Source organism: Mustela nigripes, chromosome 2 (genome assembly GCF_022355385.1).
Source record: "Mustela nigripes isolate SB6536 chromosome 2, MUSNIG.SB6536, whole genome shotgun sequence".
In the NCBI taxonomy this organism is placed as follows: domain Eukaryota; kingdom Metazoa; phylum Chordata; class Mammalia; order Carnivora; family Mustelidae; genus Mustela; species Mustela nigripes.
The window spans coordinates 8,972,541-8,999,181 of NC_081558.1; the positions used below are offsets into that span (position 1 = coordinate 8,972,541).

Here is a 26,641-nt window from a genome sequence, read left to right on the forward strand (position 1 = left end):
GGTATTGGGCCACATTTAATTGTAACCACCCAAGATCCTGATCCAAACCACCCAAGATCCAAATGACCAAGTCATTTCAGTCACAGGAAAAGTGTGGGGACTGTGAGGTGTTTGACATTCAGGGATTTCCCCCTCAAGTGGTATGGCCCGTGTCCGAGTTTTGGACTCTGCTGTAATAACCCTGGTTAGGCACTGACCCGGGCTCAGGACTGTAGACAGAGGGGCCGCTGTCCTTTCTGTCACCACAGAGCTGACCACGCAGTGGTGGCAAGTAACAACCGTCTAGCTTCTCAGCTCAGACATAGCACCTCAGGGAGCCTGGGGCCATGGGGGAAGGGGCCAGAGTATCAGGGGTTTTGCTGGGATAGTGGCCCCTGTGGCGTTTGGGGCTGGGCTCTGTGCTAATGCCCTTGGTTTGTGTTGACATTTACTTCATCTTAGCCTTCGTCGGTGGCGCCCACAGGCGTGCCATTAGTCATACCTCAGGCTGGATGCACAGGTCCTTGTACACTGTCTCCACGGTGTGGCACACTTGTTTGAGCTCTGTTTCCAAATGGCTGATCTTTGCCATTTTCTGGGTGAACTCTTGGAGCTTGTCCTGAATGATCTTGTTGTGGTGATTATAAATCTGATACATCCTCTCCTCGAGCTTCTCTGTCAGGTCTGAAACCTTTTTAAAAAATAAAGCATGTTTTTAGAAAATCAAACAAGAGGCATCACAAGATGTTTGTTTTTAAGCGTCTCGGTAAGATTTCTGCAATTTATCTTATAAAAATGGTAACAACAATTCCAGTGACTGGAAATGAAATTGCCTGTATATTTAAAAAAAATTTTTTTAAAGGAAGATGCAAAATTATGTATATAGTACAGGCTCAGACAGATTAGGAAGAAAATATGCAGTGGAAACTAGAAGAAAACATGCGACCAAGTAGTGTCTGCTTAGTGAGATCATAGGAATGTTTTCTATTTTTTCTGCTAAGTTATACTCTTCTCTACCTTCTAAGTTTTCTCTGATGTATCAGGGTGTGTACTGGTAGGGATGGGAGGAGGGAGAAGGGAAAAAGTCAGCCTGTCTTTTTTTTTTTAAAGATTTTATTTATTTATTTGACAGAAATCACAAGTAGGCAGAGAGGCAGGCAGAGAGAGAGAGAGAGGGAAGCAGGCTCCCTGCCAAGCAGAGAGCCCGATGCGGGACTCGATCCCAGGACCCTGAGATCATGACCTGAGCTGAAGGCAGCGGCTTAACCCACTGAGCCACCCAGGCGCCCTCTCAGCCTGTCTTTGAGAGGTGCATGACATGTGTCTCCTATGTGACCAACAAGCTGTCCCACTCACAGAACTCATGATGCATTCTGAAGAAGCTTCCGGGACAATCATGAATGTTGGACCTGAACATAATAACATCAGGCTTTGTTAGACACTTTAAGGCCCAGCCATGTCAAGGGAATCCTACCTCCCATCACAAACCATTCCATTCTTTTTTTGTGGGGGGAAGATTTGTAAGTAATTACTACACCCCATGTGAGGCTCAAACTCACAACCCTGAGATCAAGAGTTGCGTGCCAGCCGGGCACCCCACAAGCCATTCAACTTCTGGAGGACAGATGTGTGTGACAAAGAAGGCTATGCCTCAGCCCCTACTCCCATGGCCATCAGCCCTAGCATGAAATAAGAGGGGTGGACTGTGGGGGCAGATGGGCCTTTGTTCCTCATCCTGGCTCTTTCATTTGGGCAAAGTATGTCCGAACCTTACTTTACCATCTATAAAACAGGTCTGAGCTCTTGGCCGGATTGTTGTAGGAGGAAATGAGGTACTGTCTGCAGCTTGCTTAGCATCAGGCCTAGAACCTCAAAGACACTCAGTCGCAGTAGCTCATCCCTTCCCCTTTCACCCTTAAAAGAGGACGCCTTCCCCCTTCCCTCTGGGGCTTTGCAGTGTGGGGGAGAATCTCTCACCTTGATCTTGAGGCTGTCCCTGAAGTTGGTCATGAGTGCGTGGTCCTTCTGTCTGCTCTCGTTGATGTTTTCAATCAACTCCTGGGCCCTCTTCTTCAGGATGTCGATGCTTGAGTCCAGAGAAGAAAAGTAGGATCCTGACTTCCCTTCTAGCATCATCAGCTGGCGGTTGGCACTGGAGGTGGCGATAGAGGGGCTAGAAACCTGACTTCTGTAAGTACAGGAAACTGAGGTCAACACTAAATTCTCTCCAGAGCGCTGATCTCAATTAGCTTGGTGCTGGGAGGGGAACCAGTGTTGTGTGTCTCCTGTGGGCGACGCTTGCTTACTCACACACTGCCCTGCGAGGCAGGGACAGCATCTCTCCATTTTATAACTAAGGAAATAGAAACAGAGGTGCAAACAAAACCCACCGGAAGTTCCAGAATGGAGATCTCCTGGGCTTCAGAGCCCACTGTCATGTTATTACACCAACTTGTTGCATTGAAATGAGTGTCATTTCTACGATAGTATATCAACAACTGTAGATTGGGGCAAAGCTTGTAAACATTTAGAAGGATACTGCATATAGACTGCTTTGTCAAGACCTACGACTTTTCACTCTGGTTTAAAAACAAAGAACTGGAGGAGTGCTTGGTAGGCTCAGTCAGTGGAATATGCAACTCTTGATCTTGGGGTCCTGAGTTCAAGCCCCACGTTAGATGTAGAACCTACTTTAAATAAATAAAATATTTAAAAATGAAGTGGAAATTGTGGGTAATGCATTAAGAATGAAGTTTATGCAAAAAAAAAAAAGTTGCCATCTGATTAGCAGACCCCTTGGTGTTCTAAATTAAGATTAAAATGTTTACGGTAGGGGGCGCCTGGGTGGCTCAGTGGGTTAAAGCCTCTGCTTTCAGCTCAGGTCATGATCCCAGGGTCTTGGGATCAAGCCCCACATCAGGCTCTCTGCTTGGCAGGGAGCCTGCTTCCTTCTCTCTCTCTGCCTGCCTCTCTGTCTGCTTGTGGTCTCTATCTGTCAAATAAATAAATAAAATCTTTAAAAAAAAATGTTTACGGTAGGACTCCTTCCTTCTCTTTTATCTTTTATCTTTTTTTTTTGTTCTGTATCTCTGCTTTATCTGATCTGTAAGCACTTTCCGTCAGGCACCCTCCTAACTGCACACCTTGTCTTGCTCCATCCTCTTTTTTTTTTTTTTTTTTTTTAAGATTTTTCCTTTATTTATCTGACAGAGATCACAAGTAGGCAGAGAGGCAGGCAGAGAGAGAGGAGGAAGCAGGCTCCCTGCAGAGCAGAGAGCCCGATGTGGGGCTCGATCCCAGGACCCTGGGATCATGACCCGAGCCGAAGGCAGAGGCTTAACCCTCTGAGCCACCCAGGTGCCCCTTGCTCTATCCTCTTGACCATGCTTTAGGGTTGGTCCACCCATGGTCTTTACCTGCCTCCTAACTGAGGATGCAGAGTCAGTGTGTCACCGGCCCAGGGTCACCGGCCAGTGTGTGGTGGAGATGAGTGTGGCACCCAGCTGGCCTGACTCCCCAGCCCATGTCCTGCTGCCCCAGGGTCCTCTGTTTCTTTGCCGTCTCAGGTCCTTCCAGCTCTTAATGGCTGACTCAGAGGTGCCAACAGAGCAGTTCCTGAATACACCAGTTCACAAGCAGCCATAGAGTTGGCCGAGACCACAAGCCAGGCACTGATTACTTAGAAAATTACATCTTGATTTTTGGATGCTTTCTCCATAAAACTTTTTCTTGGTGGTTTCTTGACTGCCTAAGCTCTTCCTTTTGGCACAGGACAGAAGCACAGTGAAACCCCTGAGCACAAGAGCCTGGGTGGCCAGAGTTCTTGCCTGCATGAAAGCTCTCGGGCCCTAGACCTCAGCTGTGTCCTGGTCCTTGAGTACTTCTTGCCAGATGGCTTCTTACCTCTGTGGCTTTGTGCTTGTTCTCTGACTTGACCTGTGAGACCTAGCCCACACCAATGCCTCCTTTGATAAACTGTCCACGACCCTGTGCCTGTCTCTGTCACTGCATGTGCCTGTCACAGCTTCCATTCCTGTCTCCCCAAAAGGCTGTGTCCTATTTATCTCTGAATTCCCAGCACTCACCGCTTAGTAAATCTTCATTGTTTGTTGAATGAATGAAGGACGCCTTCCAACTGTCTGATCTATTCTGCCCTCCTCTGGCCTCATATAAAGCATGCAAGTTCATCAGCCTCCAAGGCAAGACACGTGTGTGTGGTCAGTGCATTTATCAAGATGGGAAAGTATGTCTCTGAGGCAGATAAACTATAGCAGAGACTTATGTCCGTCAGAAAATAAACGAACTAAAGCATTCCTGAGCATTCTTGTAAAAAGACATTGTACTGCAGGAAAAAGGTTCAGTAAAGAGTTTATGGCCTCCTAGCTTGCGATTACTGCTTTCCTGTGGGGAAGTGAGCCAGAAGGAGATTAATTCAGAGCTGGGGCACACATTTTACTTTTTTCCTTTTTTTTATGATTTTATTTTTAAGTAATCCCTACACCTGAAGTGGGGCTCAAACTCACAACCCCAAGACCAAGAGTCCCATGCTCTTCTGACTAAGCCAGCCAGACCCCCTAACCCCAGACACCGACAGTTCAACATTCAGACTTTTATAACACTTGGATGCATGTGAAAAAATAGTGGATGGCTCTTAAAAAGACAGCCATGCTTTGCATGATGATGAGGGAATGCATTGTGGATATGGGTTCCAGAAAGCCCAGTGTTTGACTTCCTTGAGACCTCAAGCACTGACTGCCCCCTGTTCAGCCTAAACCAGGGGCTCTGTCACTACAATCTTCATCTGGGGTTCTTAGACCCTCTTCCCTTCACCCCTGTGTCACACCCACACCAAAACCCCACCCTGGCTGTCCATGACCACGCGTTGTATCTTTTTTTAGACTTAGGAACTTGAATGACACTGGAGGAAATAATGATCCTGTGAACAAGGTCACTGCAGAGTCTGGCTGTCTAGTTTCTGGGGGGGTCCTCAAGGTCACTGGGCACCCTGTCTGTGCTCTTGTCACCTCCCTCTCTCATTCTTACCAGCCATTCCAGACCTTCACAGCTCTCCCGCCCCTGGCCGAACACTTGCTTCCCCTCACCCTGAGCAGATACACACACAGTGTATTCACAAACAGGCCAGTAACTTCCTCCACTGCCCACCCCCCATAAATGGATCCACAACCACCCTCTTCTCTCCAGATTCCCCACATGGCAGGCAGGAGAAGGGTTCCACGCCTCTGCAGGCCTCCCAATCCCCTTTCCCTCTGTACCTCACCCTCTTCTTGTACCTTTGACCTCTCCCTTGGGCTGGCCCATTCCGGGACATGTCATCCCCAGGTTCACATCTTAGAACAGCACACATATGCGCACCCCTCCCCTCCCACACCAGGTAGCCCTCAGCCAGCCACCTCCTCCTCCTTCCTTCCCTTCACAACCACGCAGCTCATCTAGAAAGAGCTGCCCGCACTGTCTGAGTGCGTTTTCTCACCTCTCTCTTCTCGGCCCACTGGTTCCTGCCCCAGTTCTCAAATGAAGCGTTTCCTGCCAAGGGCCCCTGTCGCACCTGGCAGATGCCTCAGGCCATAATTCCCTTGACCTACTGGCTGCAGCTCGTGCTACTGACCACCCTTCCCTGCCATTCCCGACACATCACGTCCCCAGACTCTGTTGCGGGCCTCGCTCTCTTCACACCATTGTTCTCACCATTGTTCACACCCTTGCTCTGAAGCCGGGACCCCCAACCTTCCTCCCTGCTGGTCTTTCCTGCTAATCCCCACCCACCACCTCACAATGTACAACCTGTCATTCCCCAAAGGCACCCTTGTAGCCAGTCCTTTTCCCTGCCTATATCCATCCTGCCTCTTCTAGAAAGTCTTCCCTGTGAGTTACATGCACACAGCAGCCACAGTGACAGGGCCTGCCCCTCAGCTTCCCCCGTCGTCTCTGGGAGGACCGGGCCATGTGTCACTCGTCTTCATGTCCATAATACCTACGTCTCATGATAGGAGTAATAAGGAGGCGTGGAATAAATGAATGAAATGGCTAGTGAGGGCTTTCATTACCATCCACCTTCTACAACCCCCAAGTTCATCCTCTGCTCACCCCTGTCTCCTGAGCTCCCAACAATGTATTTGACTACCTCCAGACCCTCTCCACTCGGCTGTCCCGGAGGCATCTCAGACTCCCAAATTTGCGCACCAACATCGCCATTCTCTTCCCCCTTCTATGAATGAAACCAAAAGCCACGTGGTTCCCATGCCAGAAACTTCAAAGTCAGCCTAGAGTCCAGCTACTCTCTGTCCTCCACATCCTGTCAGAAAATCCTCCCTTCCACAAACCTATCCTCTCCCCTCTACCTAATCATTTCGAACTCCACACCTATCATTTCTCACCTGGTCTTTAGGGACCTTCCAAACTGCAATCTGATGTCTTACTCCTGCTTGACAGCCTGAGAGCCCCCACGTGCTACAGGATCAAGTAAACTCCCTCGCACAGCACACAAGGCCTTCCAGGGCCCAGGCTGCCACCTTCCCTCGCCACCCTCCACTCTGAGCCATTTGGAACGTTCCACAACTTCACCAAACCCACCGGCCTTTGCCTGAAATGACTTTCCCTTCCTACAATTTCACCACTCAGAGTTTCTGCTAGTGCACCCCCTCAGCACCTCCGCTTACTAATCGCAACACTGCCACGGTTTACACACATTGGTTCCTTCCAGGACACTGTGCACACTCAGGGAGGGGACAGCATTCTATAGAACCCAAAGGCGGCACAAATAGTCACTGAATACGTGAAGGAATGAACTTCTTCCAGAGCCCCATGTAACATTCCCGCTCACAAACCTCTTTGCCCACAGTCGCCATGTCCCGACAGAGCAAGGATCTGAAATTAAAATCAATTATAAAAACAGGTGCTTCTTTTTTACACAACTGCTCACAACTGGCCTGCGCTGCTAGCAGTTCAAAGTCACTCCTTTATCAGGCTCCAGGGATGAGGATGGAATGGTTTTCGTGGCAGCTAGGCAAATGGTGAAAAATCACTTGAATTCGTCTCATTCAAATTTTGTTGTGGGACAAAGGCCTGCATCGCATGTCTGCAGAGAGCTTCTTGATTTTTTCCAACCTCTCCTTTGGGGATTTATTTCTTTCCATTTCATTTTTCTTAATACTCAGCAGCTGCATATTCATCAGGATGCTAATGAATCATAGGCTTCCCTGGGCCTGCATTCACCAATTAACTTTAATAAACAAAATGCACGATGTCCTCTTCACTGGTTTCCCCCATTCCCAGGCCTGCTTCTGTTGCCCAACCCTGGATGGAGGCCAGCGAATGGAAGTAGGCCCAACAAAGCAGGCTGGGGTCGGGCAGGGGGGACTTGGGGCGGGGGCTGTGAACACTTCACCACGCTCATCTATTATGGTCTGTCCTTCTAAGGAGTCCTTAATTCAGCTGCAAGGATTAGGACATAGTTTCCGAGCAGGGCCCACGCTGGCAGGGGGCCCGGGAACGGTGAGGAAATGGGTCTAAGTGAAGAGACCATCTGTTCGCTCCAGGTAAAGCTCTGATTGGCAGGCGTATGAGCCAGAGCCGCCCGCTGCTGGGGCCCTCCCTCCGTGGCCTCTAACAGATATACAAGTAAACAATCCGCCAGCCACTTATGACCACCGCAGGCGGCAGTCCCAGGAGGGGAGACAAGCTAATCAAACATTCAGGGAGGAACACAACAGAATCTCTGGTGCTTGGGCGAAATGAGGTTTTGCTGAAGTGCAGCCAGGAAGGGGGAAGGTTTGAATCAAAGCTACTGAGCCCATTCCTTACCCTCTGCTTTTCTTTCCCGAAATGTGTTCACATTTTAATCATGTCGCTGAGTGTCTGCTGCTGGATCTAATAATTGGCCCTTGCACTGGTTCTAGTCCATCTGTTTTTTCAGCCCAAAGCTCTAGTGGAACTCCCTGAAGTCTCTGATATGCAGTTGTCTGTGTCTCTTTGCCACTTCGATCCAGGTCGAAACACCGTATTTGCAGGAAGATGTTATCAAACAAATGACTGCAGTCGTGTCCTTCTTTTTTCTGGTCTCCAGTTGATAATACACACCTAGAAACCACTCCCCGTTGTAGCCTGCTTTACAGATGAGCAATCTGGAGGGAAGGGGAACCTGGCTTTATACCTAAAGTCCTCAGGGCCCTGTCCTGAGCCTGGCCTTGTCGCACTCCTTCCCCAGGTGAGCTCATTCACCCCACAGCTGCCACTGAAACAGTGGCTCCCACGGTGCCATCTCCAGCCCCTTGTCAACCCCGAGTTCCAGGTCAGCAAATCCGACTGTAAGCTGGACGTGTTCATGTGCGTGTCCCACGTCGCCTCCAGCTCAATAAGGGCAAAATGGAACTTATGTTCCTGCCTCTGCCACGGAAACCATTACCAGCTGGAAACCAGTCCAAAGTGGGGAGAAAGCTGTGTGCTAGTAAACATTTAGCAAGTGGCTCTTGGTGGGGGAGAAAAAAGGCCTGATTTGTACTCTTTGCCAATTTCCATGGTGCAGACTCCCAGTATAGCCAATTTCAAGCTACCAACATAAAAGGGCTAAATGCTATATTGGGAAGAGATGTGTAGAACTGGCTCTTGTGGACTGGGAGGAGCCTGCTCCAGCACAAGCCAGCAGGCTATCCCCGCTGCCAGTCACAATGCCTGACACACCGGCCTTTTCACCGTTTGCTAGCACACCAGCTGGGAGAGATCCTCGGCTCACCCCTTCCTCATGCCGCACTAAATGCTCCTTCCACCCCCGTAAGAGTTTCTCTCCATCTGTCCTGCTAGATGCTACCCCCACAGGAACCTCCCCCCTGATCTCACCACGTCCATTCCTGCCCACTCCCACCCATTCTCCACAAAGCAGCCAGTGTCTTTTAAGAACAGGAACCAGAACATGGCACTTCTCTGACACAGTGATTGTCCTCCTAGGTATCTACCCAAGAGAAATGGAAATGGATGCCCACACCAAAATTTGTGCCTGGATATTCATAGCAGCATTACTCACAAGAACCAAAAACCAGAAACAACTCAAACATCCATCAACCCATCAACCAATGAATGGATAAGTAAACTACGGTGAGTCCACAATGTAGAATACCATTCAGCCATATGGACAAATGGAGTTCTGATATGTGTTACAATGTGGATAAACCCTGAAGACTATGCTCAGTGAAGCCAGTCACAAAGGACCGCATAAGTGTATGAGTCTGCTTACATGAAACGTCCAGCAGAAGCAAATCCATTTCCAGAGTGGCAGAAAGTAGTGTTTACCACGGGGCTGGGGGAGATCCAGAAACCAGGGAATGATGGTTAGGGGTGCAAAGTTTCTTCTTGGGGCAAAGAAAATGTTATAAAGTTGACTGTGGTGATTCACAGCTCTGTGAATGTACTAAAAACAGTGGAGTTGTACATTTTAGGTTGGGGAATTGTAGTATGTGAATTATATCTCAAGCTATTACCAAAAAAGTTCTCTGAATAAAGTCCGTAGCTGACAAAACGTATTACCTGGCCTCTGCCAAGCCATCCAGTGCTCCTCTCGCACTCACAACCATACCCAGCCTCACTGGCCTGCCCTCACTTCCCTGAACACCACAGGGCCCTTGCACAAACTCTTCTCAGCTCCTCCTCCCACCCTCATGGCCACTCAACGTTCATTTTCCCTTACCTTTAGATTCAGTATTGCTTCTTCAAGGGTGCGGTCTCTGGTCCCCATTCGGGGCTGGCTGCCCCCAGGAGAAGTGTTTTCCCAGCACCCCATTCTCTCCCATGTCAGTGCTTGTTCAGTATCTGCCTCTCGGTCAGATGGAAGCACCAGGAGGGTAGGAGTGCCTCTGTCCGGTGGACTCAGGGTATCCCCCTGCTGCCAATCACAATGCTGATATGCTGATCTTGCGACTGCTTTGTGAGCACACCACGCTTATTCATACCTCAGAGACTTCTACTCTGCCTGGCACATCTGGGCCCTCCGAGGCCTCCTGGCTGCTCCTTGTCATGTAACCTCCTTAGAACTCTTTTCTAACTACTCTAAACTCCCTATCACTCTAGTTGCTCCTTACTCTTGTTTTGTTTCTTCATAGCACATGCCGCCAGTTGAAATCACATTATTTTATTATTATTCTCTCTCTCTCTCTCTCTCTCTCTCTTTTTTTCAGAAAATTAGCTTGGGTGATTTTCTGGGTGGCTCAGTGGGTTAAAGCCTCTGCCTTTGGCTCAGGTCATGGTCCCAGGGTTCTGAGATCGAGCTCCGCATCGGGCTCTCTGCTCAGCGGGGAGCCTGCTTCCTCCTCTCTCTCTCTGCCTGCTTGTGATCTCTGTCTGTCAAATAAATAAAATCTTAAAAAAAAAAAAAAAAGAAAATCAGCTTGGCAATAGACCCAGAATAACCAACCTAATATTGAAGTAGAAGAACAAAGTTGGAGGACTGATGCTCTTTGACCTCAAGAGTTACTATAAACCTACGGTGATCCAAATAGTGTGGTACTGGTATAGGAATAGATAATAAATCAATGGAACAGAATGGAGAGACTAGAAATAGACCTGCACATATATAGTCAACTGATTTTTGACAAAAGAGCAAAGAAAATTCAATGGAGAAAGGAGACTTTTCAACAAACAATGCTGGAATAACTGGACAGCCGTGGGCAAAAAAAAAGAGACACGGACTTCATATTTTCACACAAACTAACTCAAAATGTAGCACAGACCTAAATATCAAACACTGTCAAACTCCCGGAAGATATCATAAGAAAAATCTAGAGGACCGTCTTAAGATGTACTATCAAGAGAAAAAAAATTGGTAAGTTGGACTTCATTAAAATTAAAAAACTTCTGCTCTGCAAAAGACGCTGTTAACAGAATGAAAAGATAAGCCACAAACTGGGAGGAAATCTTTGTGAGACACATGCATGATAAAGGACAAGTATCAAAATATATAAAGAACTCTTAAAAGGGGCACCTGGGTGGTTCAGTGGGTTAAAGCCTCTGGCTTCAGGTCAGGTCATGATCCCAGGATCCTGGGATCAAGCCCCGCATCGGGCTCTCTGCTCAGTGGGACGCCTGCTTCCTCCTTTCTCTCTCTGCCTGCCTCTCTGCCTACTTGTGATCTCTGTCTGTCAAATAAATAAACAAAATCTTTTTTCAAAAAAAGCACAACAAAAAACAATAAGGAAACAACGTGATTAAAGAAAGGGCAAAAAATCCAGACACCTCCCCCAAGAAGACATATGGATGATAAATAAGCATATGAAAAGGTGTGTAACGTCATCTCTTCAGGAAACTGCAAATTAAAACAACAGTGAGATACTGCTAGACTTATCAAAATGGTGAAAATCCAGAACAGTGACAACATCAAGTGCTGAAGAGGATGTGGAGCAACAGGAACTCACTTTCATTGATGACAGGAATGGAAAATGGCACAGCCACTTTTGAAGCCAGTTTGGCAATTTCTTACAAAACTAAGTATATTCTTATCATATGATCAAGCCATGGTGCCCCTTGGTATTTACCCAAAGGAATTGAAAAATTTAAGTCCACATGAAGACCTGCACATGAATATTTATAGAAGCTCTATTCAGAACTGCCCAAACTTGGAAGCAACCAAGATGTTCTTCAGTAGGTGAATGGATAAACAAACTGTGGGACATCCAGACAATGGAATATTATTCGGCACTAAAAAGAAATGAGCTATCAAGCCATGAAAAGATACAGAGAAACCTTAGGTGAAGGTGGAAGAAAGGTGCTAAGTGAAAGAAAGCTCCAAGAGAGCAGAAATTGTGATTTGTTCACTGCTGCATACTCAGCATCAGTGTCTGGCCAAAACAGACTCTCAAGAAATATTCGGTGAATAGATAAATGTACAAGAAAAAAACTTTTTTGGTCATCCTTGATGCTGCTCTTTCAGCTCCAACAACTAATCCATTAGCAATTTCTGTCAATTCTACCTTCTTAAATATATCCAGAATCTGACTTCTCATCACCTCAATAGACCCACCATGGGCCAAATTGGAGTCACCTTGCCCCTAGAGGATTCCAATCGCCTCCTCACTGGTCTCCCAGCTTCTACTCCTGCCCTCAAAAACCTATTCTCTACATGGATGCCAGAGAGAGGTTTTTAATACCTTAGTCCAGAGGACTTCAAACTTCTAGAAAGGGCCAGATAGTGAATCTTTTCAGCTTTGTGGGTTCTGTAGTCTCAGTTGCAAAAATCTGTCTCTTCAGAAGCAGCCACGACAAGTGTGGCTACATTTCAATAAAAGTTTATTAACAATAGCCCTTGCCATGTCACTCTATTCCAGACCTTTTCATGGGTGATTAACACCCAAAGTCCCATTACCTGCCTGATTCTCTCTCTTACTATCATCCTCTTTGGCTCCTCCAGCACAGTCCTCCTCCCAGACATTGCAGGTGCTGTTCCTCTGCCTACCCTCCTGATTCACTTGTCACCTCCTCCAGGAAGTCTTCCCTAACCTTCTGATCTAAACTGGCACTCTCTCCTATCTCCTGACTATATATTCCCTAGTTTAGTTCGTCTCCTCCTCCAGAGTATCAGCTCACTGCTGTGCCCCGGCCCTTGGAACCATGCCACGCACATGGCAGATGTCTGACCAGTACACAGAGCAAATGCACCCACAGCAGACACTGGCAGGGTCTCGTGGAAGAACTGGGTGAATGAGAAGGACGCAGGGGTCTATGTGGACCCGTCGGGCAGGGTGCTTCCTCACCTAGCTGACCCCCGACCGGCTTCGTCTTCGCGGCTCTCCTCGCCCTGCTGCCGCTCCTTGCTCTCCCCCAGCGCGGGGAGATCCTGTGGATCCTGGTCCTTGCATTCTACGTGGGGCATGTCCACCTGTGAGCACAGCCAGCGCTTGAGAGGCCAGAGGGGGAAGGGCGAGAAGGGGTCAGGTCTCCTCCTACCGCCCTTTTGACCCCGGGCACCTCCGTGTGCCGCTGCGAAAGGCCGGGGACCCCCAGGAGGGGCGCGCGGGGCGGGGACGGGCACCACGAGGTCGGGGACGTGTGGTGGAGGGCCCTGCGGTTGGAGCGCCGGAGGACAGTGGCGGGGAGACCTGGAGGGGTTGGGGTGAGGGCAGGGGCGCCGGGAGGGGCGCCGGGCTCCTAACTGGTGTGTGCGTCGGCTCGAGTCCTCCGAGGAAGGAGAAGAGGTAGGAGAAAAAGAAGACAAGAAAGGGGTGCGGCGCGTGGATATCTGAGCCTTTCTCTACCCTGCTCCTGCCACGCGCCATGCGTGGGAGTCTGTCCTTCTGGCCCAGGCTGTCAGCGTGTCGGTCACACAGTCCCGTCTGTCAGTCAGGGCCTGGTCAGTCAGTCAGGAAATCGGACCCGGCCAGGAGAGGGGTAGCCCCGATGCCAGGAGACAAGCGGCCAGGTTCGGGTCCGCCAGGGGAGCCCGAGATCGCGGCCGTTCCCGCCCGTCCGCCCGCTAGCCCACCCTCCGCGCGAAGGAAAACAAGCGTCGCTTACTCCCTGTCGCTCCATCCTGTCTTTTCCCGCCTTCTCCTTCGTACCCTCTGCGCACGCGCTAGCTCCGCCCCCCGTCTCGCCAGGCCCCCGCGCACGTGCTGCATCACGTGCTCCTGGTTCCGCCTCTTTTTGAGAACTTGCGGGAGCAGCGGGGCGGAGCCGGCGGTTAACCGGCGGTTGGGCTGCGCTAGAGGCTTCGCGCGCAGCCGGCGCCGCCGGGAGGAGGAGGTGGTCTGTGTTCCCACGTTGAAGGATCCCGGGCCGTGCATGGGTTGAGGGAACCGAGCAGTCTCTATGTTAATTCTCAGATTTCAGTTCATCTGCACTGACCCCCCCAAGAAGTCTTTGCAATAAAAAATCCTGACCGTGGATGACCTGTTGTCTTCAGTGAAGTATTTATGCAGTATCCCCTTGAATCATTGACCTGTGCGCTCTGAAACTGTAAACTCCTTAAAAGCATGGCAGGTCTGGCCTTTAGAGTTGGGCCCATATCCCTTACTAATAATAGTAGTAATAACAACGCCTTAATAGTAACAATAATGATTGGCACCTGAGGAGCCACAGACTGGGAGAAAATATTGCTAAACATGGATTTGAGAACTTACAGCCAGCATTTACAAAGAGCTCTTACAACTCAATAGTAAGACAACTCACCTTAAAAATGGGCAGAATATTTGAATAGGTGTGTGCAAAAGTCCTGAAGTGGGAGCAGACTCAGTGTGCTTGAGGAACAGCTAGGCCTGGCAGGGAGGGAGAAGAGGAAATGGGGGAGGCTGTGAGTGAGGGATCAAAGTTGGGCAAGGGCTGGACTTGGGGCCAAAGCAAGGGGTTGGGGTTTTGCTCCAATTCACTGGTAAGGTGCAGCTGCGCTCTAGGACACCTGTCACTGTCCATGTGTGAGAGGCAGCAGGAATCCTGTGCAGGGCTCTGTCTCCGGTCACGCAATGCCTAGGGCACCCATGTTGACACCTACATTATGGACAATGTGGTTTGAATCTGGTCCCTTACCAGTGAGAGGGGCTGGGGAGTGGGGCATACAACTGCCACTCATTCTCAAAATCCATTTTTGCCTGTAACTAAGGCAATAAAATCTAAAACACTATTTTAAGGGTTGGAACTTCTGGAACACAGTTTAATGAACAGCGGCTAACATTAGTATCTTGTGGCAAAGCCACAACGTAAACAAAACGTACATTCCTGCAGCACCAGATTTGAAGATTTGCGGATTATCTAGGAGAAAAATCTCAAAAGATTCACTGGTAAACATGCTCATGTGCACGCACTCATTGAAAAGAAAAGCAACACACAATAAGCAGGACGAATTTTTTATGGTGCAGGGTCTGTGTAACTTCTGAAAATAAGCAAAATCAAACCTGTCTTGTTTAAGTAACATATATAGTAGCAAAAGTTTTAAAAACACATGAGAAGGAGAAACGCCAAATTCAGGAGGGAGCAATCTCAGTGAGGTGCTGGCAAAAGGACCTAGGACAAGCCCACAGGGTCTTCGAACCATTAGTCACAGATCTAAGATGCGGAAGACCCAAAACAAATATAGTCCATGGTCAGATTTGATCCAACTGGGAGGCGGACTCCTAAGTGCTTGCTGTATTAGGCTTTATGGTTTATGTTCTGTACACTTCACCTTGCCCACCCACCTTCACTTTTCTGTGGTTTTACCCCTCCCTCCAGTTCCGTATTTATCTGTTTATATCTCATGTTCCCTTTCCCCCAGCTCAGCTCCCCAGGGCAGGGACCAGTCAGCTCTCCCGTTTGCTGAGTCCTCAGCTCAAGACACAGCTGGCAGTCAGAAGGTGCACACTTGTTGCAGGAATGAGTATTTTCCTGTATGACTGACTTATTTAATTTGAAATAAAGAAAAAAAAAATCGACCGAGTAGCCCCTGGGAGATTGGTATGTACACACACCCAAGAACCAGAGAAGCCCACAGCCTCAGCTGCCAACTGTGCCGGCTGTAATGGCGGCCCCAAGATTCCAGAAGTACCGTTCCCATTTCCAAAAGCATACCGATCCTGAGGACGTGGGGGTGAGGAACCTGGAGACTTTGAGATTTGTTTTAAAATACTTCCACAGAAACAGAGAACCCATTCACGGCTCAGTGTAGATTCAGGAAGCCCTATCCTACTCATCTTCCTAAGGAGCTCCTATGAAATTCTTAGGAGACCGTGTTTTTAAAAAAGAGTAGCTTTTTAGGGGGAGGACAGAGGGATAAACGGGCGGAACACAAAGGACTTTCAGGGCACTGAAAATGCTGTGTTACCCTAACAATGGACATGCAGCATCACATCTGTCCACGCCCAGAGAATGTACAACACAGAGCGTGAAGTACGCGAACCATTAAGTGGGGGGCGGTCTCAGGAAGTCTCTGGAGTTCATTCATTGTTATGAAAGGCACAGCTCTGGTGGGGATGTTGATGGTGGGGAGGCTGTGCACGTGTGAGGGCAGAGAGTAGATGAGAAATTTCTATACTTTCCACTCAATTTTGCTGTGAACCAGAAACTGCTCTTTTTTAAAAAAGGGGGGCGGGGAGAGGAGGCAACCTTAAAGAAATGCTTTCGGGGATAAAAAAGAATGTTTTTTTTAAAGCTGCCTCCACCCCGTCACCTCACCATGCCTGGCTGCCAGGGGGAATTGTGGCACCTGCCTTGGCCTTCCCCTCTTATATGCCCCTTCCCCAGGGGTGGAAGGACTTCTGTTCTTCTAGGGTAGAGCCTGGCACCACCAGGTGATTGGTAAATGCTTGACGGAGCTAGTCTTTCCCAACGGCATCTAGCCCAGGCAAGCCAGGAGCTCCTGAGGATCCAGGGCCCCCAACCCACCGCTCCTCACACCCAGGCGTCCAGCACTCCTCCATCCCTAAGGAAAGGCATCATATGAGGACAACTGCCCAGTTTATTAGCCAGCGGATGGCCTGCAGGGCTCCCTAGGGCCCACCTTTCTAGGTCGAACCTGCTACCTGCTCCCTTGCGGCAGGTGCCGAAGAGGAGATACCAGGGGTGGGAGTGGGGGGTGGATGGCCTCACAGAGGCCTTATAAATACAAGGAGGTCTCTGGCAGGGATGCTATGGGGCTGGACAGCTGGGGCTCAGGGAAAGGCAGGCTATCCAGGGTGGCCCATGTCACGCGGCGCCCTGTGTCCGTGGGGGCCCCGGTTCAGCATCCAGGCGGCACAGGGGACTGTCATACACCATCTGCAGGTTCACCTTGTGGCCCACCAGCTCCCGGATATTGTTGATGCCGTATTTGATCATTGTTGGGCTTGGGGTGGGGAGGAAGGTAAGAAAACAGTTTTAACGCAATATCAGGTCATGATCTCCTCTGATCAGGCTCTCTCTGATGGTTCCCACCTCCTTAAAAGCCCATGCTGTTCCCAAGACTCTCAAGGCCCTGAGTCATCTATCCGGTCTCTTCCTCACCCTCCTCTACCTCCTCCCTCCCTCTGGCTACACTGGCCTCCTCAATGATCTCCAAATATAACACATACATTCCTGCCTCTGGGTCTTTGCACTGGCTGTTCCAACTGCCTGGAACACTCTTCCCCAGATGTACCCCCAGCTTACCCTTTCACCTGCCTCTGGTCTTTGTTCGGATACTGCCTCCTCTTTGGAGCCTTCTCTGACAACCCTGTCTGCTTAGCCTTCCCTACTGTGTTCTCTCGACAGCACATGCTGGCTTCAGACACACTCTGAGCTTTATTTGTTCAATTTACTTATTTATCTTGCTAACTGCCGCCTTTCTCACTGCACTACAAGCCCAGCTTTGCAGAGGCAGGGATGTGTGCTGTCCTACTCCTAGTATAGGACCAAGCACACAGCAGCCACTCACTAAAGGCTTGTCGAATGAGTAACAAACGGATGGGGCCGAAGTCTGCAGGTCCCCAGGCCCCGCAAGGCACCTGTGTGGCAGCCAGACACCCTGAGTGGTTTAGGCACTCACCGCTCCAGGGAGAGGCCCCAAGCAATGACTGACACGTTTTCGGGGAGCCCCATGGGCAGCAGCATCTCAGGGCGGAAGAGCCCAGAATTCCCGACTTCCACCCACTTCTTCAGGCCTATAGGGGTGGGAGAAAGAACGGCAGGTTGTATGGATGACGCTGGCTCTGGCAGTGATCTTGGCAGTGGGCTTGGCAGTGACAGGGACCCAGGCTGAGCTGTGGGCAACCTGAGAAATCCCTCCCCACCTCAGTATCAGGATCCCTCCTGACCTTGATGGTAGCTGAACACCTCCATGCTGGGCTCCGTGTAAGGGTTGTAGGCCGGCTTGAAGCGCAGTTGGGTGATACCTGGGCGGGGGAGACGGGGGAGCAGAGGGCTGGGGGGTAAGCTTGGCAGCATGGGATCTTCCCATGGCTCCCCTGCCACCGCCTACCACAGCCTGCCTGCCTACCCAGCTTGGTGAAGAACTCCCGCAGGACGCCCATGAGGTGGCCTAGGGTGAGGCCATGGTCAGCCACCACGCCCTCGATCTGGTGGAACTCGGCTAGGTGTGTGGCGTCTAGGGTTTCATTTCGGAACACACGATCGATGGAGAAGTACTTGGCCGGCGCAAAGGGCTTCTGCGGGTGACAGGCAGGCCGGGCCCGGGAGGAGGTCAGAAGGTTGATAGGACAGCCCCCTGCCTCCCCCACTGCCCAGGATGAGCTGCACCTTCTGGGCCAAGCGGTAGAGGGCACGGGCGCTGGCCGAAGTGGTGTGCGTGCGCAGCAGGTTTTTCCGGGCCTCCTCCAGTTTCCACGTGTATTTGTACCTTCAGGAGGACAAATGGGAAGTCTGCATTGTGGCACTCAGACCCCCCAAACCTTGTCCCCGACACCGACACCCTGAAGTCTTGGTCCTGTCTCACCCCTGTGAGCCGTAGCCACCCTGAGAGTGGGTCCGCTTGACCCGATGGACGTAGTCCATTGGGAGCTGCAGGGCTTCAGCTGGATCTGGGCAGGACAGAGCATCATCTGGTCAGTCAAGGAGCATTTCTCAAACAGCCACTGCACAGAGGACAGACAGCAACATGTGCAGCTTCCATCCTTGCCACTCACAGCAGCCAGAGGGTGCCAGGAACACCCAAGTCAGTCTCATCCCCACCTCTGCCCAGAACCTTCCCATTTCCTGGGGTGTGGGGGTGGGAGGTGGGACAAAGCTCTCTCTTTGGCTATCCTGTCCTGTCACTGCCACTTTCTAGTTGTTCATTCCCTCCAGTCACAGGGCCTCCCAGCTGATCTGTGAGCATACCAGCCACATTTCAGCCTCAGGACCTTTGCATAGGCCTTTCCCTCTTGAACTTTCCTTCCCATATATGGTTCTCTCCCTTATCTCCTTTGGCTTTTACTTAAACAAAGACTTCATTTTAAGCTGACAGCCCTGACCCCTTCACGCCAGTTTCCACTGTGTTTACTGCCATCTTGTATTACTGCACTTGTGTACCACTCAGGATTTAGTAAGTATATCCCACCAGGACACAGGTCTCACCAGGGCAAGAACTTCATGTTTCATTCATAGCTATAACCCAGATGTTTAACACAGACCTTGGCACACAGGAGGGGCTTGGCAAACATTTGTTGCGTGAATGTGTGAATTCTTAAGAACCCTTTCCAGAAACATTGATTTTGGAGCACCCAAAAAGCTTGAGATCAAATCCCAGCTCCACCACGTTTGACCTGTATGACTGTGGGTAAGTGATGTTCCTTCCCTAAGCCCAGATTCCTCCTTCGTAAAAGAGAGCCAACACTGCTACCTCCTACAGTTGGCAGGAGAATCAGAACAGAGACTGGTGTACGGTGAGAACTTAGTAGACTAGAAATGAGAGACTTTTAGAATTCAGGGGGACAGGGCATGTCAAGCTGGCACCTCTATGATGTGACCCGTCAGCAGAGAACTGCCCAGCAGAGCAGGCAGGAGCCATGAACTGGGCAGGAGGGGACGTGGGAGGAAGTCACTGGGACCAGCTCACACCGCCCCAGCTGGCCACGCCAAGGATAGAGTTTATTCTGTAAAATGAGTACGCCACTCTGGAAAGCTCTTCCCCGGGCCTGGCGCCTCTGATGGCGTGGCCACTTCCACCCACCTCGGAGGAAGAAGGTGTCATGTTGGTCACGCGCTGGGTGCTGCTGGGGCTGGAAAAGGGCATCAAAGTTCCAGAAAGAGCTCTCAATGAAGTTGTCAGTCGGCATCTCTGTGAACCTGGAGGGAGATGTGACCTGACTGCCCTGCCTGTGCCCAGTGGCCGGGCCGCCCCTGGCCCCACCCCTGGCCCCGTGCTCACCCCATCTCCAGGAAGATCTGTCGGAACTGCGTGCGGACCTTGAGCAGAGGATGCAAGTGGCCACCGTCGGGGAGGACGCCATGGGCCAAGAAGTTGTATGGCTTGAAGGATCGGTCCCGCCAGGAGCCACTGTTGAGGCATGCAAGGTACGTGGGTCTGGTGAGTGCTGTCCTCCCTCTCCGACCTGCCTCAGTTCCTGGGGTCACCTACCTGGAGATCATCTCTGGGCTCAGCTCTGTCTCCTGCTTGGAGATGCTGGTGCTGAAGGCATTGCCTTTGCTCACCCAATAGGTCTTCAGGGTCCTGCGGCCAGAGAGGAGGAGGGGACGCCACTGTCACCTCCTTTGGGAGGCTTCCTTAGATCTCCCAGCTGGTGCTGACCCCAACACCAACCACCACCTCACTGTTTTATTTTTCTCTTGACATTCATCATCACCCGAGATCCTCTTACTCAGCCCACACCTACATCGGTCTGTCGCTCACTTACTCACTCAACAAATACTTAATGAAAATCTACTATGTGCGAGGGTCTACTCAAAGTACTGAGCATACAGCTGAGCAAGAGTAACAGGTACAACTCTTGAGCGTTTATTCTGTGCTGGCATGTTCGACTCCACTGAAGTCATCCCACTACCTTGTGAAAAAGAGGCCATTTTACAGAAGAGGAAACGGAGGGCCAGAAAGATCAGGTGACTTGACCAAGGTCACACAACTAATAAGTGCCAGAGCCAGGACCAGGATCAGGCAGCTCTCCTCCAGCCTGTGTCCCCACAAATGCTATGCCACTCGATATCTCAAAGGGTACATCAGCCCTGGGAGAGCAGAGCCCTAGGCCTGTCTAGGATGGCAGTCAATAAATTCCGGACCCTGGAATCAGAGCTGTAACGGAAGGAAACATGGCACTGGTATGGAAAGTAGAAGTGAGGAACTTTTATGGAACTCAAAGGGAGACAGGGGTGTCAGGATGGCAGAGGTTTGATGCCCAAGCCTGGCTTAAGGGAAGACCATTCTCGGCAGAAGTCATGGCATAAGCAAAGGCCCTGAGGTGGCATGAGCCTGGCACAAATTCTTGACAACCACGTGGTAAAGCAGAGCTGGGAGGACACTGAGAGCACTGTGGCCCAGTCTGGGCATGGTGACTCCGTCCCCCACCAATCCCCAGGACCAAGTAGGTGACACGGGATGGAAGGGAGGGGGCACCCACTCACACTTCAGTCAGCAGCTTCCTCTTCTTGAGCTCACTCCTCTCCTTCTCACCCAGCTTCTCAGCCTGCCCGCCCTGGACCAGCTGGAGCCGCCGCTGCACCTCGTCGTCCACACTGTCCACCTGCCGTGATGATGGGTGTGAGAGACTGAGAAGGCCAGGGGCCCACCTGCCCGTCTGCCCCCCTGCACGCAGGGACTCACCACTCGGAACACCCGGGGCCCGTCAGCTGCACTCTTGTCCACGCGGATCCACTTGTTGGACATGGCCTTGCTGAAGCCCACCTTGCCGCTGGGCAGCCGCTGGGGGAGCAAAGCCACAGTGAATGGGGCACGAGGGCCACCTCACCCCATCACTTCCCTAGGCCTCGCTCTTAGGACCTTACCATGAGCTCACTCTGGGCCAGGCCCTCCTGGGGGATGCTGTGAAACACCCGGGCCTCATGGCTGCCCTCCCGGGCGATCTCCTCGCCCTCGGCAGTAAGCTCCCAGCGCTTGGTGGAGCGCAGCTCAGCCTCAATGACCTGCAGGGACATGGCAGAGTGAAGACCCACAGAGACAGGGTTCAGAGCCAGGCACGCCCTCACCACAGCACCTGGGTTGCACAGTGCCTGAAGACAGCTTCACAACTGAGTGGCACCACATTCCAGCAGAGTGAGCACCCCTTGCTGAACCTCCGTTTTCCTTCTGTGACACGAAGATAATGACAGAGACGGCACACGCCTCTCAGGAAAAAGTAAAATATTAAGAATGGTATCTACTAGAAAATCAGTTCTATTACTTTTGAATCTCAGAAAGATTTTTAAGGCCCCAGTTCACCCCCAGGTGAACTGATTCATCTCCACATTTAACATGTTGGCCATTTCAGTGCCCAGAGTGTCAGAAAAAGGCCCCCAGGTCCACATTACACACAGAAATGCAAGGCTCCATGATGAGGATGGGTTCAGATCCAGCGCAGAGGAGCAAGGCTAGGTGGAGCCCACACGACCCAACTCCCTCTCCACTCTAATTCCCAGCTCTGCTCCTCACTCCCTGTGTGACCTTGGTAAAGTTGCTTAACTTCCCTGAGCTAATTTTCTTACCAGCAAGAGAAAGGTATGATGGGTTCTACCCCATCTACTGAATTAACCTATGGGAAGGACCTAGAATGTTTTGTTACCATCACTGTGTTAGACTGAGACATGATAAACAGCCACTATTTAACCTTCTGGGACCAACACAAGTCAATTTCACATTAATCAAGGTACTGAGGCTCCACACACCTGCCCTCTGCACTGATGACCTCAGGCTCTAGACCCTGAACGCTTAATTTTTTTTCTTTTTTTTTTTTTTTTAAAGATTTTATTTATTTGTTTAACAGAGAGAGAGACACAACGAGAGATGGAACACAAGCAGAGGGAATGGGAGAGGGAGAAGCAGGCCTCCAGCAGAGCAGGGAACCCGATGTGGGACTCAACCCCAGGACCCTGGGATCATGATCCGAGGCGAAGGCAGACGCTTAACGACTGAGCCACCCAGGCGCCCCTGAACGGTTAATTTCAAATCCAGGTTTGCCTGTTCCTTCCAGTGACACTGATCAAGTTACTGACCAGTGCTCAGGTGTCCAGTCTGTAAAATGGAGAGATCAGTACTACTATCCTTGGGTAATGACAAGAACTAGATGATAAATAACGCCAAGACCAACGTGGGGCACAGAACATGAGCTTGATGAATATGCAGCTCAGTTATGTTTTCTGATTTGTAGCCCCAAGGATCCAGCCTCCTAGGTGGCCCACGGGCCTCTCCAAATCTTCCTCCTATGACTTTATCCCTTTTTTTACTTGTCCGAGTCAAAAAGGCTGGGCTTCATCCATGCTCTTCCTGCCTTGCCATGGATCTCCTTTCGCTCCCTCTCCTGAATCCTCTCTCCATTCCACCTGCCTCCCTAAAACCAGACACCATGCCCTCTAGCTTGGAGAGGTGCCAGCCTCTGCCTTCCTCCCCTCACCACCAGTCCTGCCCCTGCCAATCCTTCCTCAGAGAGATGCAGATAGGACACACATCTGACTGGCTCCAGCTCCTGCCATGGTTCTCCAGTACCCTCAGGAGATAAAGACCTACAAGGCTTTGCAAATCTTGGCTCTACTAAGGCCTTTCTACATCTATTTCCCATCCCTGCCATTGATCCCTGGAGCTTTCCTCCTCAGTGCAGAGGCCTGACTCAGCCATCACCTCCACGGGGATATTCTCCTGGACTCCCAAGCCAGGGCCAGTTGTCACCTCTGGGTTCCCTGTACTTCCTCCATCGCTCTGAGAGTCACCTGAGCGTCTCCCTCATTAGACGGCAACCTCCGTGAGGGGCAGCGACCGCGGCTCCTTTTCCACCATCGTGCCCTCCCTAACGCCTACCACGTCTCAATGGGCATTTACTAGTGCACAACGTCAGTGCTTCTGGGCTCTCACTTGTTGCCTGCGGCGCGCAGGCAGAACTCCCGAAGGATTCTTCTGCAGACAGGGCCTTCAGGCGCAAAAGCGAGGAGGCCCGGCATCACCCGCACGACTCACCTCGCCCAGCGCTTGCAAGCTCTTCACGGCGCCCACTACGACCTGGTGGTCCACGCCCAGCTTAGCTGCCAGCTCCGCGCTGTCCAGGCCGCCATCGGCCGCCTCTAGCTGCCGGAGAAGCACCTCCGCCACTGGGCCGTCCGCCATGGCTGCTGCCAGCGTGCTCGGCGAGTCCCGGACGGGGCCTGAACAACCGGAACCGGAACCGGCGCCGGGAGTGTATCGCCATCTTGAGTGTGGCGGACTGTGGCCAGGCTCAGGACGCCGCCATCTTCAGTGCGGCAACTGAACCCTAGAGGGTGGGAGAGACTTAGTGCCCGCCTCCGCCCTAGCTAGACTGGTAGTGTCTGGTTGATCAGGGAGGCCAAATTGAAGACCTCAAGGACAGAACAGCAGCGTTGTTTTCAGTTTCACCCAGCCACACTTCCAGCACGCGGCGTGACCTTGGACTTCCCTCTCTCTGACTTTAGGAGCCCTCTGCCCTTGTAGGATTCTCTCTTGGTCTGCAGGAAGATTGTAGGTGGTGGCTCCAGAGACAGTCATTCCTCTGATATCACTGACTTTTAAGTTTTTTAAAGGAGGGTAGGTAGACAGAGACCATCCCTATTTCTAAAGGAGAGAGGGTCTCACCTAATAATAGTTATAGTCAAGATAGCAGCTAACCTGTAGAGACATCTCATGTCCTCTGCCCAGTGCTTTGGGTGTGTTATTTCATTTTCCCCAAAACTTTGACATAGATATTAATATAACCCCCCTTTCACAGTTGTGAAAATGGTGGCTCAGAGGGTGATACGACTTCCCCACGATTCCACAAGCAGTTGGTAGAGATGGTGTCGGAAACTATAAACACTTCAGATGGCATTCCAGTCAGTGTATGCTCATTTGAGAAGATCAATGTCAGGGCAATAATGGATACCCTAATCAGTACTGGCCTCTAGAAATATAATGCAAGATGCAAATCTAATTTTAAATTTTCTAGTGGCAGTGTTAAAAACAAAGTGGATGAAATTAATCTGAAAAATCTACCAAACTTGTCCAAATTATCATTTCAATACTATAAAATTACTAATGGAATATTTTATGTTCTTTTTTCATAGTAAGTCTCTAAAATCCGGTGTGTGTTTTATACCTAAGGCACATCTCAGTTGGGAACCACCTACATTTCAAATGGTTTGATAGTTACAGGTGGCCAGTGGAGATTAGTGCGAGTAGATTCTAATTCCATTTATACCACTCAGCCAAGTTGCTTAGTCTTTCTGTGCCCATTTCCTTTCCTGGATAGAGATGAGGTTATGGGCTTATATCACAGATTTAAGTGAAATACTGCTCACACATGTACTCATACTGCTGATACTAAATTGAGTGTGGACCATGTGACAAGCACTATCATAAGAAGAACACCTTTACTTTACTGTGATGGTTTTACCATCACTATTACTATGTGAGCCTGATCACCCAATCCTGACCCCACAGTGAAGTCCTGATAAAAATTCAGTATGTGGATCTCCAAGTCCCTCCTCAGCTTCAAAGCACTTCCCTTGTTTTTGTACATTTAATTCTTCCAAGAGTCTTTCCTTCTTTCCGTCACACAGCAAGTAGGTTTAAAGTCTCTTTTGTGCCAGGTGTTGCAAGAGACACTGAGGGATGGTGAAGTGAATAAGACAGTCACAGGGTCTACTCTCAAGCAGGAAGCACCAAACTCATGTGTGCATGACATACGGTGGAAGGGAGGGAAGGTGGGAGGGTCACTGGCAGGCCAGGAATGATCACCCCAAATGGGGATCCTCATGAGGGGGTGCAGGTTGGGTGATACTGGACATGCCTGCAGAAACCCAACTTCTCCAAGATTCCCAATTCCTCCTCTTTCTGAGTCTCCACCACTATCACGGAAGGACTCCTTCCCCAGTCTTTTGTTAGGATTCCCCCCTTCCGCAGTCCACTTCTATGTTCCAAGGTCCAGGACTGTTGCTCAGAGTTTGGGAAACCCCCAGACCTCCTTCCTGCTTCCTGCAGCTTGGGGGCAGGGAGACAGTGTCAGTCACTGTCAGTCACGTGCCTCTGGCTTCAGAACACTCTAGACTCAGGGGTCCTGCCCATCTCCTTTGGACTTTATCTTCCCCACCATCTGTCTCATTTTTTTTTCTTCCCCAACGGAACCCCCCTGCTCTCCTCTTTAGCCGTTTAGTTGCAAAAGCCAGGCCGTTTGTGGGAGACCACAGGCAGCGACCCCTTTACCGGCTGAGGGAGGGTTTAAAGGAGAGGCTGCGATTAGAGGAACAACCCTATCAAACTCTGGGAGCCACGGCCAATAGTTACATCTTCTAACCTTCCTTCTCTGTCCCAAGACAACCCTAACAGCTTTGAAAGCGATTCTGTAGGGCGGCACCTGGCTGAGGTTGCTCCTCCTATCCTCTTAGAGGCTCCTGTGACTTCAGAGGCTAGGTGACTCGTCCCAGTCACAGAGCAGCAGTCTGACAGGCTGTCAGGGCACTAGAGAAGACGAGGGAGCAGAGAGGAGAGAGCTGGCACTTTACTTGCTAGCCTGCAGACTGTGGCACTGGGGTGAAGTTAGGGACCCAGGTCCCCAGCCTCTAAGCTCCGGTGCCCTTTGCCCCATCTTAGCCAGGGGCGGGGGAGAGCTAGAGCGAGCGCGTCCGAGTGGGGGCTTCCCAGCTTCAGAGTAGAAAGTGGTTAGGAAAAACGTGCCCACAGCTCCCCGCAGAGGGATGAAAGAGAGCGAGCTCGGGCAGGATCCAGGTCCCGCGCGGTGACACGGGCACTAGCGCGCGTTCTTTAAACGCCCAGACCCGGAGCTAAGCGCGCGGGCTAGGGCGGGGTTGGGTCGAGGTCTGGTCACAGGACCTGGGCAGAAGGGGCTCGAGGCCCCCACCACACCGGTGGGCGGCCCCCACAACGCGTGGTCGACCTTCATTGGCCAGTTGTGTGGCCAATAGAAATCGGCCATCTGGGAACCCTGCGTTCCGAGGCACACCCTAACTTGCTCAGACGACAAGAGTCCAATGGAAAGCCAGGGCCGTATCCGAAGACCAATAATAAGGCGCGGAGGGCGGGACAAGAGGCCGGGCCAGGTTGGTTTGAGGGGCGGTAGGGTATAAAAGCTCGCGGCCG

The 26,641-nt window shown here is 50.8% G+C and overlaps 2 protein-coding genes across 3 annotated transcripts; both read right to left on the reverse strand.

The window, feature by feature from the left end:
• Positions 1-87: 87 nt before the first annotated feature.
• SYCE2 (synaptonemal complex central element protein 2) lies at positions 88-13,536 on the reverse strand. Of its 2 annotated transcripts, none has more exons than XM_059389138.1 (4): positions 13,492-13,536; positions 12,732-12,874; positions 1,957-2,167; positions 88-670 (listed from the first exon to the last, which is right to left on the reverse strand). In XM_059389138.1, exons 1-4 carry the CDS (start codon positions 13,504-13,506, stop codon positions 476-478), a joined length of 564 nt encoding a protein of 187 aa, XP_059245121.1. In that variant the 5' UTR covers positions 13,507-13,536; the 3' UTR covers positions 88-475. The 2 variants fall into 2 exon arrangements, with proteins under 2 accessions (XP_059245121.1, XP_059245122.1); XM_059389139.1 differs by having other exon boundaries at positions 12,732-12,856; positions 13,492-13,532.
• Positions 13,537-16,384: 2,848 nt separating this feature from the next.
• On the reverse strand, positions 16,385-23,702 carry FARSA (phenylalanyl-tRNA synthetase subunit alpha). Its single transcript, XM_059389140.1, has 13 exons — positions 23,513-23,702; positions 21,355-21,492; positions 21,173-21,271; positions 20,974-21,092; positions 19,976-20,068; positions 19,766-19,894; positions 19,568-19,683; positions 18,353-18,437; positions 18,157-18,256; positions 17,897-18,065; positions 17,715-17,792; positions 17,447-17,561; positions 16,385-16,768 (listed from the first exon to the last, which is right to left on the reverse strand). The coding sequence occupies exons 1-13, from the start codon at positions 23,657-23,659 to the stop codon at positions 16,630-16,632; spliced, it is 1,527 nt and encodes a 508-aa protein (XP_059245123.1). The 5' UTR covers positions 23,660-23,702; the 3' UTR covers positions 16,385-16,629.
• Positions 23,703-26,641: the final 2,939 nt, after the last annotated feature.